Here is a 17,543-nt window from a genome sequence, read left to right as displayed (position 1 = left end):
ATGAATCTCAGCTGTTCCCTGTGGCAGGACAACAGCCTGTCTGTCAAGCATTTTGCATTTGCCAAGTTCTCTGAGGTCACTGAACAGTGTTTCCTTTTATTCACCCCTATCCTACTCATGTTTTTAGCATCCCTCACAGGCAATGCCCTCATAGCCCTTGCCTTCTGGACCAACTCGGGCCTCCACATGCCCATGTACTTCTTCCTGGCCAACCTGTCTCTCTTGGAGATTGGCTACACCTGCTCAGTCATACCCACGATGCTGCAGAGCCTTGTGAGTGAGGCCCGGGGAATCTCCCGGGAGGGGTGTGCTATGCAGATGTTTTTCTTCACATTTTTTGGTATCAGTGAGTGCTGTCTTTTGGCAGCCATGGCTTTTGACCGCTACATGGCCATATGCTCCCCACTCCATTATGCAACTCGAATGAGCCGTGGGGTGTGTGCCCAGTTGGCACTGGTTTCCTGGGGAGTGGGTTGCATGGTAGGCTTGGGCCAGACCAACTATATTTTCTCCTTGAACTTCTGTGGCCCTTGTGAAATAGACCACTTCTTCTGTGACCTCCCCGCTATCCTGGCTCTTGCCTGTGGTGATACATCCCATAATGAGGCTGCGGTCTTTGTTGCAGCCATTCTTTGCATTTCCAGCCCATTTTTACTAATCGTTGCTTCCTATGGCAGAATCCTAGCTGCTGTGCTGATCATGCCCTCACCGGAAGGCCGCCATAAAGCTCTTTCCACCTGTTCTTCCCACCTGCTTGTAGTGACGCTCTTCTACGGCTCTGGGTCTGTCACCTACTTGAGACCCAAGGCCAACCATTCACCAGGAATGGATAAACTCTTAGCTCTGTTCTACACAGTGGTGACATCCATGCTCAATCCCATCATCTACAGTTTACGGAACAAGGAGATCAAGGCAGCTCTCCAGAGAATCCTGGAGAAAAAAGTTTTGACTTGTGGGTAGATCCTAGAGGACCATGCAAATCTGCTCTTTGAAAAGATGCACACTCAACCCAAGAGTAAAGAAAAAAACAAAGTCAATGTTCTCTGCAACCTATTTTGTAAGAACCTTTTTAAATAATAGTAACTATAATTTTGGAGACACCTCTCTACTCACAGTCAAACTTCTGATTGATAAATTCTGGAAGGAAGTTGGCTACCAAAGAATTTTAATTTCTGAGTCCAACACTAGACAGTTTTCCAAAATATGTCAGTCTAGGCTTACTGTTTAGATTGTCAGATTATATCTCAGAAGTCTGGACAATTCTTATTCTATACTCTTAGGCATTTTCTAGGCCTTGAGGGTCACATCTGACTCTGCCCTGGTCTCTGGGGGAAATGTTCCCACATATGTCTGTCCCACATGACTCTCAATTTCCAAAAACTCCATGAAGCACATTATTTCCTTCCATAAAAAATGTTTTAAACACTTCAACCTTGGGCGCCTGGGTGGCTCAGTTGGTTAAGCGACTGCCTTCGGCTCAGGTCATGATCCTGGAGTCCCTGGATGGAGTCCCGCATCAGGCTCCCTGCTTGGCAGGGGGTCTGCTTCTCCCTCTGACCCTCCCCCCTCTCATGTGCTCTCTCTCATTCTCTCTCTCTCAAATAAATAAATAAAATCTTTAAAAAAAAAAACACTTCAACCTTAATTAGAATTAATTCTTTCGGTGAGTTGCATGTACTATAAAAATATATAAACATGCCAAAAAAAGTAGACACATGTCTGAGGTATTTGTTGCAGAATATTAAAAGAAAAAAGTGGGAAATTGTTATCAAGAGTCTCCATGGTGATAAAGAGGGCACATTCTGCATGGAGCACTGGGTGTTACACGCAGACAATGAATCATGGAACACTTCATCTAAAACTAGTGATGTAATGTATGGTGATTAACATAACATAATGAAAAAAAAAAAGAGTCTCCATGGTGAAAATGTTTTTAAAAAGAAAATCAGGGGCACCTGGGTGGCTCAGTCATTAAGTGTTCCCCTTCGGCTCAGGTCATGATCCCAGGGCCCTGGGATTGAGCCCTGCATCAGGCTCCCTGCTCAGCAGGAAGCCTGCTTCTCCCTCTCCCACTCCTCCTGCTTGTATTCCCTCTCTCACTGCCTCTCTCTCTCTGACAAATAAATAAATAAAATCTTTAAAAAAAAGAAAAGAAAAAGAAAACCATATTTAAATTCAAGGAGAAAAGGAGAAAAATGAACTAAAAATAATTAACATAAGTAATTTTAAAGATTGTTATGTAATTTACACAATTTGCATATGTGCAAATGAATTCTGACTCCATGTGTTTGAAAATCATCCACACACTTGCTCTGAAGAGAAATAAGCTGTAGGCATCTGGAGAGACATTGCCTGGGATGTGAGCACCTAGTTCTCAGGGAAGTGCTGTGATGTATGAGGGGTTGGTAACTACTCATGTAGTAGCTGTAATAAGACAGAGCAGAGGTCTGTGACTTAATCACTGTGTACGATGAATAGTCCTGGGTGTGATGGAGAGCCTGGTCCCCTAGTTAGCAATGCTGTATTGTACCCTTGATGAGTGCTGAGACAGTAGCTCTCAAGTGTTCTCACCACACACACAAGCACTGTGAGGTGAGGGGTGTGTTAATAACTTGATTGTGCTAATCACTTCACAATACAATGTGTATCAAATCATCACATTATTTACCTTAAAGTCATGCAGTTTTACTTGAGATATAAATCTCAATTAGCTGGAAAAGATCAAAGAATGTGATAATTCTATCAGAGGATAATAGTGATGATCACCAAGATGTGTTTTGCTAGATATCCCTACTTTATAAAAACTGCCCAACTCATTCAAACACCTAATTTATGTATAATATAAATATTAAAATATTTAATTGTGGCCATTCTTATTAAAACAAATATAATACATGCTTTTCAGAGCCAATGGATAAAATATATAAAAATATAAAAAATGAGGGGGGAAAAGATGGTGGAGGAGTAGGGGCCCTATTCCAACCGGTCCCCTGAATTGAGCTGGATATCTACCAGACTGCTCTGAACACTCATGAAATCAGCCTGAGATGTAAGAAGATAGGAGCTGGAGTTCTACAAACAATATCCTAGGCAGTTGGTTTCGAGGTACAAAGTGGGAAACAGTGATTCTGCAGGCAGGTATCAGAGGATAAACAGAAGGGAGCCTGGCCATGGGGATCCTACACTGCCGGTGAGCCATAGCCTTCTATGCTAGGGATGGGGCACAGGATCGCATACAGGTAGCGGCAGGAAAAGGACTTTAGGGCAGTCCTCCAGAGGGAAACCCAGAGCAGCAGGGCCACACCTGCGAACTGGGGGAAACTGGCGGTTTTAGAAACACAAAGGGGGAAGACGTGCCCCAACCTGGATGCAAGGACTGGGAGTGCTGTTGAGGGGTGCACAACCCAGGATGTTGCAGTTTATAGCAGCACAGACAGAAACGGAGATAGTGTGGCCTGGAGAGCTCACTGAAGAACAGACTGCAATCTCTCTGCTCTAAGGCAGAGGGCTGGAAACAGTCTCTTCTGCTCTGACTCTCAGAAGAGACACGGAAAGCCACCAGGGAAAGCTGCCAGAGAACAAAAGCCCCCCAAAACCGGTTTTCACTGAGCCTATCCCCCACCACAGGGGTCAGGGCAACTCTGCCCAAACAGGGTTGCCTGAGTAACAGCACAGCAGGCACCCGACACCCGCCCCCCCCAGAAGACAGAATGGGAGAACAAGAGGCCAACAACCCTAAGGTCCCTAGAAAACGGGTGCATCTTGCTTGGGTTCTGGTCAATAAATTGGACTCTATACATTTCCTCAACCACCCATCAACAGAATGACTAGGAGGACGAACTCCCAAAATAGGAAAGACACAGGGATTATGATTTATGCCACAGATTTACAAATGGATTCAGATATAACCAAGATGTCGGAGATGGAATTTAGGCTAGCAATTGTGAAGATAATAGCTAGAATGGAGAAATCAATTAATGGCAACATAGAGTCTCTAAGGGCAGAAATGAAAGGTGAATTGACAGAACTTAAAAATGCTGTCAATGAGATCCAATCTAATCTAGATAATCTAACAGCTAGAGTAAATGAGGCAGAAGAACGAATCAGTGACCTGGAAGACCATTTAATAGATAAAAAGGGAAAAGAGGAGGCCAGGGAAAAACAACTCAGAATCCATGAAAGTAGAATCAGAAAAATAAGTGACACCATGAAACGTTCCAATGTCAGAATTAATGGAATCCCTGAGGGGGTGGAGAGAGAGAGAGAACTAGAAGATATATTTGAGTAATCGTAGCTGAGAACTTCCCTAATCTGGGGAATGAACCAAACATTCATGTCCTAGAGGCAGAGAGAACCCCTCCCAAGATCAAGGAAAACAGGCCAACACCCCGGCATGTAATAGTAAAACTCGCAAATCTTAGAACCAAGGAAACCATCTTAAGGGCAGTTAGGGGGAAGAGATTCCTTACAGAATGGGAGAGAGAGGAACATCAGAATAATATCAGACCTATCTGTTTAGTAAGCCAAAAGGCCTGGCAAGCCAGAAAGGACTGGCAAGACATATTCAGGGTACTAAATGAGAAGAACATGCAGCCAAGAATACTTTATCCAGCAAGGCTATCAGTTAGAATGGATGGAGAGATGCAGAGCTTCCAAGACCAGCACAAACAAAGAATATGTGACCACTAAGCTGGTCCTGCAAGAAATATTAAGGGGGGTTCTATAAAAGGAGAAAGACACCAAGAGTGATATACAACAGAAATTTACAGGGACAATCTATAAAAACAATGTATTCACAGGCAACATGATGACAATAAATTCATATCTTTCAATAATCACTCTCAATGTGAATGGTCTAAATACTCCCATAAAATGGCACAGGGTTGCAGATTGGATAAAAAGACAGGACCCATCCATATGCTGCCTACAAGAGACTCATTTTGAACCTAAAGATACATCCAGACTGAAAGTGAAGGGCTGAAGATCCATCTTCCATGCCAGTGGACCTCAAAAGAAAGCTGGGGTGGAAATTCTTACATCAGACAAATCAGATTTTAAACAAAAGACTGTAGTTAGAGACACAGAAGGACACTATATCATTCTTAAAGGGTCTATCCAACAAGAAAATCTAACAATTGTAAATATCTATGCCCCCAACATGGGACCAGCCATCTACATAAGCCAACTATTAACCAGAATAAAGAGTCATACTGATACCAATACATTAATTGTAGGAGACCTCAATACTCCACTCTCAGCAATAGACAGATCACCTAAGCAGAAAATCAACAAAGAAACAAGAGCTTTGAATGACACACTGGACCAGATGGACCCCATAGATATATACAGAACATTCCACCCTAAAACAACAGAATACTCATTCTTCTCGAGCACACATGGAACTTTCTCCAGAATAGACCACATACTGGGTCACAAATCAGGTCTCAACCACTACCAAAAGGTTGAGATTATTCCCTGCACATTCTCAGACCATAATGCTTTAAAACTGGAACTTAATCACAAGAAAAAATTTGGCAGAAATTTAAACACTTGGAAGCTAAAGACCACTCTGCTCAAGAATGCTTGTGTCGGGGCGCCTGGGTGGCGCAGACGGTTAAGCGTCTGCCTTCGGCTCAGGTCATGATCCCAGGGTCCTGGGATCGAGTCCTGCATTGGGCTCCCTGCTCCTTGGGAGCCTGCTTCTCCCTCTGCTTCTCTCTTTCTCTCTCTCTCTCATGAATAAATAAATAAAATCTTAAAAAAAAAATGCTTGGGTCAACCAAGAAATCAAAGAAGACCTTAAACAATTCATGGAAATCAATGAGAAAGAAAACACATCGGTCCAAAACCTATGGGATACTGCAAAGGTGGTCCTAAAGGGGAAATACATAGCCATCCAAGCCTCACTCAAAAAAATAGAAAAACCCCAAATTCACCAACTAACTCTACACCTTAAAGAATGAGAGTAAAAGCAACAAACGATGCCTAAGCCACGCATTAGAAGAGAAATAATTAAGATTAGAGCAGAGATCAATGAATTAGAAACCAGAAACACAGTAGATCAGATCAACAAAGGTAGAAGCTGGTTCTTTGAAAGAATTAATAAGATTGATAAACCACTGGCCAGACATATCCAAAAGAAAAGAGAAAGGACCCAAATGAATAAAATTATGAATGGAAGGGGAGAGATCATGACTAACACCAAGGAAATAGAAACAATTATTAGAAATTATTATCAACAACTCTATGCCAATAAACTGAGCAATCTGGATGAAATGGAGGCCTTCCTGGAAACCTATAAGCTGCCAAGACTGAAACAGGACGAAATTGACAACCTGAATAGGCCAATAACCAGAATGAGATTGAAGCAATGATTAAAAACCTCCCCAAAAACAAGAGTCCAGGGCCTGATGGATGCCATGGGGAATTCTACCAAACATTCAAAGAAGAAATAATACCTATTCTACTGAAACTGTTTCAAAAAACAGAAACAGAAGGAAAACTTCCAAACTCATTCTATGAGGCCAGCATTACCTTAATCCCCAAACAGGCAAAGACCCCATCAAAAAGGAGAATTTCAGAATGATATTCCTGATGATGGATTCCACCATTCTCAAGAAAATCCTAGCTAATAGGATCCAACACTACATTAAAAGGATCATCCCCCACAACCAAGTGGGATTTATCCCCGGGATGCAAGTGTGGTTCAACATTCGCAAATCAATCAATGTGATAGAACACATTAATAAGATGAGAAAGAAGAACCATATGGTCCTCTCAATTGATGCAGAAAAAGCATCTGACAAAATACAGTATCCTTTCCTGAGTAAAACTCTCCAGAGTATAGGGATAGAGGGAACATTCCTCAAGCTCATAAAATCCATCTACGAAAAACCCACAGCGAATATCTTCCTCAATGGGGAAAAGCTGAGAGCCTTTCCCTTAAGATCAGGAACACGTCAAGGGTGCCCACACTCACCACTGTTGTTCAACATAGTACTAGAAGTCCTAGCAACTGCAATCAGACAACAAAAAGAAATAAAATGTATTCAAATTGGCAAAGAAGAAGTGAAACTCTCTCTTTTCGCAGACGACATGATACTTTATGTGGAAAACCCAAAAGACTCCACCCCCAAATTACTAGAACTCATACAGCAATTCAGTAATGTGGCAGGATACAAAATCAGTGCACAGAAATCAGTTGCTTTCTTATACACTAACAATGCAACTGTAGAAAGAGAAATTAGAGAAACGATTCCATTTACAATAGCACCAAAAACCATAAGATACCTCAGAATAAACCTAACCAAAGAGGTAAAGGATCTATACTCTAGGAACTACAGAACACTCATGAAAGAACTGGAAGAAGACACAAAAAGATGGAAAAACACTCCATGCTCATGGATCAGAAGAATAAACATTGTTAAAATGTCTATGCTGCCCAGAGCAATCTATACCTTCAATGCCATCCCAATCAAAATTCCAATGACATTATTCAAAGTGCTGGAACAAGCAATCCTAAAATTTGTATGGAATCAGAAAAGACCCTGATTCACCAAGCATATGTTGAAAAAGAAAAACAAAGCTGATGGATGTTGCCCGATTTCAAGCTATATTACAAAGCCATGATCACCAAGACAGCATGGTACTGGCACAAAAACAGACATACAGACCAATGGAACAGAATAGAGAGCCCAGTTATGGACCCTCAACTCTGTGGTCAAATAATCTTCGACAAAGCAGGAAAAAATATGCAATGGAAAAAAGACAGTTTCTTCAATAAATGGTGCTGGGAAAATTGGACAGCCACATGCAGAAGAATGAAACTCAATCACTCTCTAACACCATACACAAAGATAAACTCAAAATGGATGAAAGACCTCAATGTGAGACAGGAATCCATCCAAATCCTAGAGGAGAACATAGGCAGTAACCTCTTTGACATCGCCCACAGCAACTTCTTTCAAGATACATCTCCAAAGCCTAGTGAAACAAAAGCAAAAATGAACTTTTGGGACTTCATCAAGATAAAAAGCTTCTGCACAGCAAAGGAAACAGTCAACAAAACAAAGACACAACCCACAGAATGGGAGAAGATATTTGCAAATGACACTACAGATAAAGGGCTGGTATCCAAGATCTATAAAAAACTTCTCAAACTCAACACCCAAAAAACAAATAATCAAGTCAAGAAATGGGCAAAAAAGACGTGAACAGACACTTCTCTGAAGAAGACATACAAATGGCTAACAGACAGATGAACAAATGTTTATCATCATTAGCCATCAGGGAAATTCAAATCATAACCATACTGAGATACCACCTTACACCAGTTAGAATGGCAAAAATTGACAGGGCAAGAAACTACAAATATTGGAGAGATTGTGGAGAAAGGGGAACCCTCTTACACTGTTGGTGGGAATGCTAGTTGTTACAGCTACTTTGGAAACAGTGTGGAAGTGCCTCAAAAAATTAAAAATAGAGCTACCCTATGACCCAGCAATTGCATTCCTGGGTATTTACCCCAAAGACACAGATGTAGTGAAAAGAAGGGCCATATGCACCCCAATGTTCACAGCAGCAATGTCCGCAATAGCCAAACTGTGGAAAGAGCCGAGACGCCCTTCAATAGATGAATGGATAAAGAAGATGTGGTCCATATATACAATATTACACAGCTATCAGAAAGGATGAATATCCACCATTTGCATTGACATGGATGGGACTGGAGGAGATTATGCTAAGTGAAATAAGCAGAGAAAGTCAATTATCATATGGTTTCACTTATTTGTGGAACATAAAGAATAGCATGGAGGACATTAGGAGAAGGAAGGGAAAAATGAAGGGTGGGAAATCAGAGGTAGAGACGAACCATGAGAGACTATGGACTCTGAGAAACAAACTGAGGGTTTTAGAGGGTAGGGTGGAGGGGGGATTGGTTAGCCGGGTGATGGGTATTAAGGAGGGCACATACTGCATGGAGCACTGGGTGTTATATGAAAACAATGAAGTGTGGATCACTACATCAAAAACTAATGATGTATTATTGCACTACTGGGTATTTACCCCAAAGATACAAAAGTAGGGATCCGAAGGGGTACGTGCACCCCGATGTTTATAGCAGCAATGTCCACAATAGCCAAACTGTGGAAAGAGCCAAGATGTCCATCGACAGATGAATGGATAAAGAAGATGTGGTATATATATACAATGGAATATTATGCAGCCATCAAAAGGAATGAGATCTTGCCATTTGCAACGACGTGGATGGAACTGGAGGGTATTATGTTGAGTGAAATAAGTCAAAAAGAGAAAGACATGTATCATATGATCTCACTGATATGAGGAATTCTTAATCGCAGGAATCAAACTGAGTGTTGTTGGAGTGGGGGTTGGGGTGGGAGGGATGGGGGGACTGGGTGATAGACACTGGGGAGGGTATGTGCTCTGGTAAGCGCTGTGAATTGTGCAAGACTGTTGAATCTCAGATCTGTACCTCTGAAACAAATAATGCAATATATGTTAAGAAAAAAAAAGAAGAAGAAGAAGAAGAAGAAGAAGAAGAAGGTAGCGGGAGGGGAAGAATGAAGCGGGGGAAATCGGAGGGGTAGACGAACCATGAGAGACGATGGACTCTGAAAAACAAACAGGGTTCTGGGGGGGGGGGATGGGAGGATGGGTTAGCCTGGTGGTGGGTATTGAGGAGGGCACATTCTGCATGGAGCACTGGGTGTTGTGCACAAACAATGAATCATGGAACACTTCATCTAAAACTAATGATGTAATGTATGGGGATTAACATAAGAATAAAAAATAAATAAATAAAAATAAATAAATAAAAAATAAAAAAATAAAAAAAACTAATGATGTATTGTATGGTGACTAACATAACATAATAAAATAAAAAATATATATATATATAAATTAAAATTTAATTCATTTCTATTCCTTCCATGCAGGAATAACCAATGTACATATTTGGTTTATTTTATTTTAGCCTTTTGCTTTCTGCTTACTACATACACACACACACACACACACATGCACTCAAGTCCCTTCTCATGACAGATTATGTTGTCAAAACATATATATTATTTTGAAAGCAGTTCAAAATATATTTTAAAAATCAAAAACTAATAATGTACTATATGTTGGTTAATTGAACATAATAATAATTTTAAAAAGTACCAAAAATGCAACTTCTCGAATATTTAGTGTTTGTTTTAAATATCTACCTTGTCATGAATTAACTTATCATCCATATTTTTGTTATTAAATACTGCTGAATGTTAATAATAGTGAGAAATTCTTTGCTAACTTCGATCCTCAAACCCTCTACCCTTTGGTTTCAAAGAGGCTTTGAAGTGCATTCTCTTCAGCACCAGCTCTGACAGCAGCACCAACCATAGGATAACCACCATTCACTGGATTCTGAATATATAAAAGGGCAGCTCAAGCTCCTTCAATGTTTGACCTTAAAAGCCACCCATGTACTATTGTTCTCATTCTACACATGTGGAGACCAAGGAACAGAGGCTGGAGCTTCTCACCCCCAGGAGTCAGCAAGGACCAGCATCGGCCACAAATTCCAGAAAGTTTATTCCGTTAATTCTGATTCCCTGTGTCCTCTTTCCCCAGGATAAATAAGAGTGAAAAGATCAGAGACTGTCTCTGCTGGGAAGGGACAGCCTTGGTGTCCAGGCTTCTTCCTAACGTGTGAGACTTTTTTGAAGGGGTGATTTTCTTTTTCTTTTTTGAAAGCCTCTCCTTTGGTTTTAATCAGCATATGCAATGTAAACAGTAACTTCTGATTTCTATTTAAGAGTAATCCCAAAGAAAACCTAAATACATTTACCTACTATCCTCAAAGTACACACATAAACTGTTTACCTCTTGTTTACATAAAAATCCAGTCACCAGCATGTTGTCTTAGAGCAAAATTCTCAAACAAATAGATTTTTAGAATGTGCTAAAAAGTTTGATTCAATAATGGATGAACCGGCAGAAGATCAAAGCCAGGTGGCCCAGGGCTGAACAATAAGGAAATATAGGCAGAGAGAGAGAGAGTTTGAAAAGGAATTTATTAATTTTGTAAGTCTTAGAGTTATTTTCTATACCATGTTACAAAATTATAACATATCATCAGCCTCTCTAGGTCTGCCTGTCTCTTTACAGAACGGACAACCAGGGCTTGGTTTGCCAATTGTCAGCAGAGGGCCAAATCTGACCTGCTGCCTGTTTGTGTAAGTAAGGTTTAATTGAAGCCCAACCAGCCCCTCATTGACATACTGCCTAGGGGCTGCTTTCCTGCTGTGCCTGCAGAGTTTAGTGCTTGCTACAGAGATCTCAGCCACTAGGTGCCTGCCTCTTACAGGAAACCTCCACATGTAACAAACATACCAAGGACATGCATGGTGTGGAAATTTTTGGATCCTGATTTGAACAAACCAAAGATAAAAAGACATCTTTAAGACAGTTAAAATATAAACATGGGCTGATGGATTATAATAAGGAAATATTGTTCATTTTCATTCTAAATTATTTACATCTGCAATGATACGATACCTGTGATTTACTTTTTTTTTTTTAAGTTACAGCAAAAAAACTGTGGGAGGAAATATTTGAAACAAAATCGGCGTGATGTTGATAATTGTTAATTTACTTGCTGTGTCCCTGGGTTTATCTTACCTTCTTCTACCTCTGTTTACTATGCTTGAAATGTTCACACATAAAGAACAGTCATACTTTGTCCATCATGTGTTACTGATTTTATCTTGATTTCATTTTTCTCAGATAAAATGCTTCTATGCATTTAACTTTTGAAATGTGTTCAGACTTGCTTTGTTATTCACTATGTGGTCAGCCTGTTGTGGATGTTCTGTGTATGCTTGAAAAATGATCATGTGTGCTTGTTAGCTGTAGTCTTCTCTCTGTATTTATGAGGTGAATTTTGCTGTGTTGTTCATACTTCCTGCATACTCCCTCACTCATGTGTGTGTCCTTTCTACCAGTGATTCATCCAACTCCAGCTGTGGATTTCTCTAGTGCCTTTGCTATTTGTCTGATTTTGCTTCATATTTTGAAGCTATGTTACAGGATGTTACAGGGTGTATGTAAGTCCAGGAGTATTATAACTTCCAAGTTGATTAAATATGCTATCAGGATAAGACTTCCTCTTTATTCCTGGTAATAGTTCTCCCCTTAAACTCTCCTTCATCTGGTATTAGCATGACTGTGCGGGCTTTCTTTTGGCCACCGTCTAGGGTATGTCTTTTTTGTATCCTTTACACTCATCCCCAAATGTAGTTTTTATCTTAGTCTCCAAAAAAATGTACTATGAAAATGTTTGTGTTTATTTGGACAGTTTAAGCCATTTATGTTTATATAATTTATAATAAAATTTATACACATACTTTAATATAATTTATGTAATTGCTGGAGTTGATAGCTACTATTTTTCTATGTGATTTCTACTTGTCTGATTTATTGCTTGCCTCTTCTTCTATTGCAGTTATATTTTTATAATTAATTAGTTTTATGATACTTTCCTCACCTACATGCTTGTTAACAATACATTAGTGGGGCACCTGGGTGGCTCAGTTGGTTAAGCGACTGCCTTCAGCTCAGGTCATGATCTCAGGGTCCTGGGATCGAGTCCCACATCGGATTCCTGGCTCGGCAGGAAGCCTGCTTCTCCCTCTCCCACTCCCCCTGCTTGTGTTCCTGCTCTCGCTGTCTCTGTCTCTGTCAAATAAATAAATAAAATCTTTAAAAAAACAAAAAACAAAAAAAAACAATACATTCGTGTATTATTCTTCTAGTGGCTATCTTAGACATTCCAAGATACATCTTTGATCTGTGATAGGCTGAAGTAAGTTAGTGCTTTTACCAATAAATTTGTTTTCTCCATTAAGTGATTCTGGCTGATTTCCAGTCTATGCTGTTAAATGAAAAAAAAAAACAACCCCTAGGATAGACAGGGCCAAATCTTTCAGACCTACCAGGTGAAAATGACACCAATGATTTTAAAGGATTTTTCTAAGATTATATTCACCGATCACATAGAGTAAAATAAGAAATCAATAACAATATAAGAGCACCCGAAAAAGAGATATCATTCACAAAATCACAGTCAAACATCCCATGAGTTTGGATTCTACAGACCACATTCCTAAATAATTTCAAGTTACAGAATCAATAGAAATTAAATTTACAAAGCATTTATAACTAAACTTTCACAAAAATACATAATGTATGGCTTGCAACAGTACTTAAAGGGTGTTTATTGATTTAAATGCAGAAAAATTTTGCATTCTCAATTAATTTTTGTAGTTTTTAATGGGCACACCTTTTCACAGAAGGATTCCATGGGTAGTTACCAACCACACAGGATCACTAGTATGAAAGTTCATAAAAACTAGCATATAACCACAAGAATGTTTATTGCAAATAAAAAATTTGAAACAATATAAATATTCTTAACTAAATACAATGAGATACATGCATATAATTAATCTCAATACTTCTATGAATAGCTCTTAAAGAAACCAGTGTAGGTGATGAATAGAGTTTAATATTATTTCTGTAAATTTACAAACACCAATATTTATATATTTTTTTCTTTAAAATATTTTTAAATGTTTTTGGAAAAGTACAAAGAAACTGATAATCATACCTCTAGGTATAACTGCTAAAATGTAGAAAATATATGGAAAATAATAAAATTTTTCATCTTAGCGTGGACATAAGGATATCATTTTTATTAGTTTTTTTCATTTATTGCCTACTTGAAAATATAAGATTTTAAATGATTTGGATAATGGATTTGGATTATGTCTAAGCAGGCTCCAGAATTAAAGCCATGCTGTGAAAAAGCAAAGAAATTGAAAAGATGATTGTCTTATATATACAAATACATGACAGACAATACATGTAATAGGTAAATTGAAAGATACATCTAGTGAGCAAGGATCTGAGAGAGAGGGTGTACAGAATTGGAGACATAAAGATTAGTTAGAATTTTCATACAGGAACAGCAAGACACGCTTATGATTAATATTCATTCTTTTCCTACGAAGCCAATAATGACTGACTTGATAGCGGCATTAAGGAGAACTTCTGTGATCTCCTGGGGCACCTGGGTGGCTCAGTCGTTAAGTGTCTGCCTTTGGCTCAGGTCATGATCCCAGGGTCCTGGGATTGAGCCCAGCGTCAGGCTCCCTGCTCCGTGGGAAGCCTGCTTCTCTTTCTCCTGCTCCCCCTGCTTGTGTTCCCTCTCTCGCTGTGTCTCTCTCTGTCAAATATATAAATAAAATCTTTAAAAAAAAGAAAAAAAGGAGGGGCGCCTGGGTGGCTCAGTTGGTTAAGCGACTGCCTTCAGCTCAGGTCATGATCCTGGAGTCCCAGGATCAAGTCCCGCATCGGGCTCCCTGCTCAGCAGGGAGTCTGCTTCTCCCTCTGACCCTCCCCCCTCTCATGTGCTCTCTCTCTGTCTCTCAAATAAATAAATAAAATCTTAAAAAAAAAAAAAAGAAAAGAAAAAACACGAATTCGGCCATCGAATGTAATCCACTGACATTTCATAAAATAATTGTGTAAAATTCATCAGTGTCCTTTAAACTATTAGTTTGCACAGATTAGGAAATATAAACATTTGTCCCTCTGAATGGTCAGTTCTGGGGTTTCCAAATGACTGTGGTAGATGGATTACCTGTGGGGTCCAGGTATTTTTTTACAAATAAAAAACAAATAAAAATCTCCAATGAAAATTTCTGATTTTCTCTTAAATACATTGACTAGAAAATAAAAACATATTTCTTAGCGCCCTCAGCCCTTATACCTGATCTCACGCAATCATTACATAATTTAGTTTAAAGGGAATAAGCTGTTTATTTTCCTCGGCACCTGGGGCAACAATCAGTTGCATTTTGAACTTTTGTTGAGAGGAGACCATTATCAACCCTTCTTCCAGAATTGTAACAAAAGGAGGAAGCTGATACTGGTAGTCTCAGTGTTTAGCATTTGTTTCCCTGGCCAAGTACTTTGGTGCTAAAATCAAACCCTGAATACCCTGATGCCCCCAAAATGACCATGGCTTTAGCTGCTGGGCTTCCTTGCCTGTACAGTAAGGAGGGAAAGTTGGGGCTGCTGTGTGTCTATGACAAAGACAGTGGGTGAGTGGCCTCACGTCACGATGCTTTCCTGGGGCATTTCTGTTCCAAGAATAACCATTATTTTCCAAGGAGACTCCCACTGAAACAAACTCTGCTTTCACATTTCTCTTAACCAAGATGCTGATGAGGGGATTTACATCTGCAAAGAGAAGGAGGTAGGCATTTTTCCATGGCTAAAAATATAGTAAATGTTGGGCCACATGCACACCTGATTCTGTTCACTGCTAAAGGGAACCAGCTCTGGATTCCCTCCACTTATAAAATAAATTTCCTTTATTTTTTCCATACATGAGAAAAAAATCCCCACCTTCTAGAAGAATGACCATCCAGCTGTAGCAGCTGTTGGTGGTTGTGATGAAAAGTTCAATCCCTATCACAGATCTGGGACAGGCTCTGGAGAAACCACGTGTGGGCAGTCTGTCAGTTCAGCCTGTCCTACAGGTGGATGGAGGTTGGCCTGTTCACTCAGCACACATCTCTGGAGCTCCTTCCCAGGTGGCTTACCGTCTATATCAGAGGAAGAGGCAGGTCTCTGGAGATAGAAGAGCCTCAGGGGCTTGTGCTTCTGTTTCACTGGAAGACAATTGATTGTATGCCACCTTCTGAACACACACACGGGTACGTACACACACACGTACCCATAACAGGTGTCTCTGTTATCATAATGGCTACCTCTGTCATCAGAGACAGGATGACAGATGGAGGGGCAGTCAGAATATACTTCAGCTCTACTCATCATGTACTGTGCAAGGCCAGGAAAGTCACTCACCTACTTTCTACAACATGGGTTGGTGTCTCCTTGCTGACACCAAGGTCGTCAGATTCCAGGGATTCTACAGGATGGGAAATGGGGCTATTGGGCTGTGAACATGTTTTTTCCTCCAGGAAAAGTGAAGAGTGACCCTAAAGAAAATTCAGGGATCAGCAGGGCTGCCTCTCCCACCACAGGCCTGGAGGAGGGGGGCAACGTTTCCCCTCTGCAGTCTCGAAGTGGGGGACCAGCTCTGTGGTGGACATTGCCTAGGCAGGGGGGCAACATGGCAGACACAGGGACTGAGCACTGATGCCCCAGCCAGCCTGGAGGCCAGAGGGTCAAGACAAAGAGGATCATTCAAACCCTTAAAACTGAATGGAATTTGTCTCTTGTTTTCTTGGCATTCAGGCACTGCAAATAGGTTTGTGTAAACCATCTTTGAAACCATAAATAAAGCAATGAAGGTGGAAAACTGTTTCTGCTTTCTTGGTTGCAATGGCATTATTCCTGATGACAGGATTGCATTTATATTTGTGTTTTGGAATGTGTTGATCTGTTCATGTCATGGTTCATGGACATTATTGCTATTAAAAATAAATCTTAAAGATTTGGCCAAAAAAAATTAAAGTATGTAAATTATGTTATTTTCTCGAGGTGATGGAAATAATATTTTTATACTTGCATTTGATCTGAGTATTTGTTGAAATAGCTAAAATAGGACTTCTAATCACTAAAGCTAAAAACATCAATCTGGCATAAATTAATATTTTACGTTAAACACTTTTAGGAATATGCAGAATATGGGAATCTACATAGCATGATTTTCAAGTTTCCTGAGTGGAATTTATTAGTGAAATTTGAAACATCTGGCTCTAGACGGTAAAATTTCTTAATTTAGGGGACACTTACACACTCTTGGTAGGAATGTAAAATGGGGGGGTGCCTGGGCTGGACTGAAATGGCTCAGTCATTTCAGTGTCTGAACTTGATCTCAGCTCAGGTCTTGATCTCAGGGTCATGAGTTCAAGCCCCACATTGGGCTCCACACTGGGCATGGATCCTACTTTAAAAAGAAAAAGAAAAAAGAATGTAAAATGGTACAGCCATTATGGAAACCAGTATGATAGTTACTCCAAATATTAAAATGGAACTCCCATATGATCCAAGAATCCATCCAACCCTTGGATATATATCTAAAGACCTGATATCAGCGACACACTCTCATGTTCAAAGCAGCATTCTTCACCTCAGCCAAGATATGGAAGCAACCTAAATGTCCATGAGTAGATGAAAGGATAAAGTAGGTGTGGTTGATACACACACACACACACACAGGAATATTATGCAACCACGAGAAGGTGGTGATCTTGCCATTTGTGACAACGTGTATGAATCAGGAGGGCTTTATGCTAAATGAAATAAGTCATACGGAGAAAGACAAACACTGTATGGTATCACTTATGTGTGGAATCTAAACAACAAAACAAACAAACAAAAAGGCTGATTTCATAGACACAGAGAACAAAAGGGTGGTTTCTGTGGCTGCGAGGAGGGGGAAATGGAGTAATGCAGGTCAAAGGGCACGAATTTTGAGTGATGAAAGATCAGTTCTACTG

At 40.0% G+C, this 17,543-nt stretch overlaps 1 protein-coding gene across 1 annotated transcript; it reads left to right on the top strand.

Moving 5' to 3' along the window:
• On the top strand, window positions 1-960 carry LOC123837150 (olfactory receptor 10C1-like). Its single transcript, XM_045866078.1, has one exon. The coding sequence runs from the start codon at window positions 1-3 to the stop codon at window positions 958-960; it is 960 nt and encodes a 319-aa protein (XP_045722034.1).
• The last annotated feature ends 16,583 nt before the right edge of the window (window positions 961-17,543 follow it).

This window comes from Mirounga angustirostris, unplaced genomic scaffold (genome assembly GCF_029215605.1).
Source record: "Mirounga angustirostris isolate CCGP_5_RB_7025 unplaced genomic scaffold, mMirAng1.0.hap1 SCAF_8, whole genome shotgun sequence".
Taxonomy (NCBI): domain Eukaryota; kingdom Metazoa; phylum Chordata; class Mammalia; order Carnivora; family Phocidae; genus Mirounga; species Mirounga angustirostris.
Note: the sequence above shows the minus strand (reverse complement) of the source record. Positions and strands in the feature narration are given on the sequence as shown.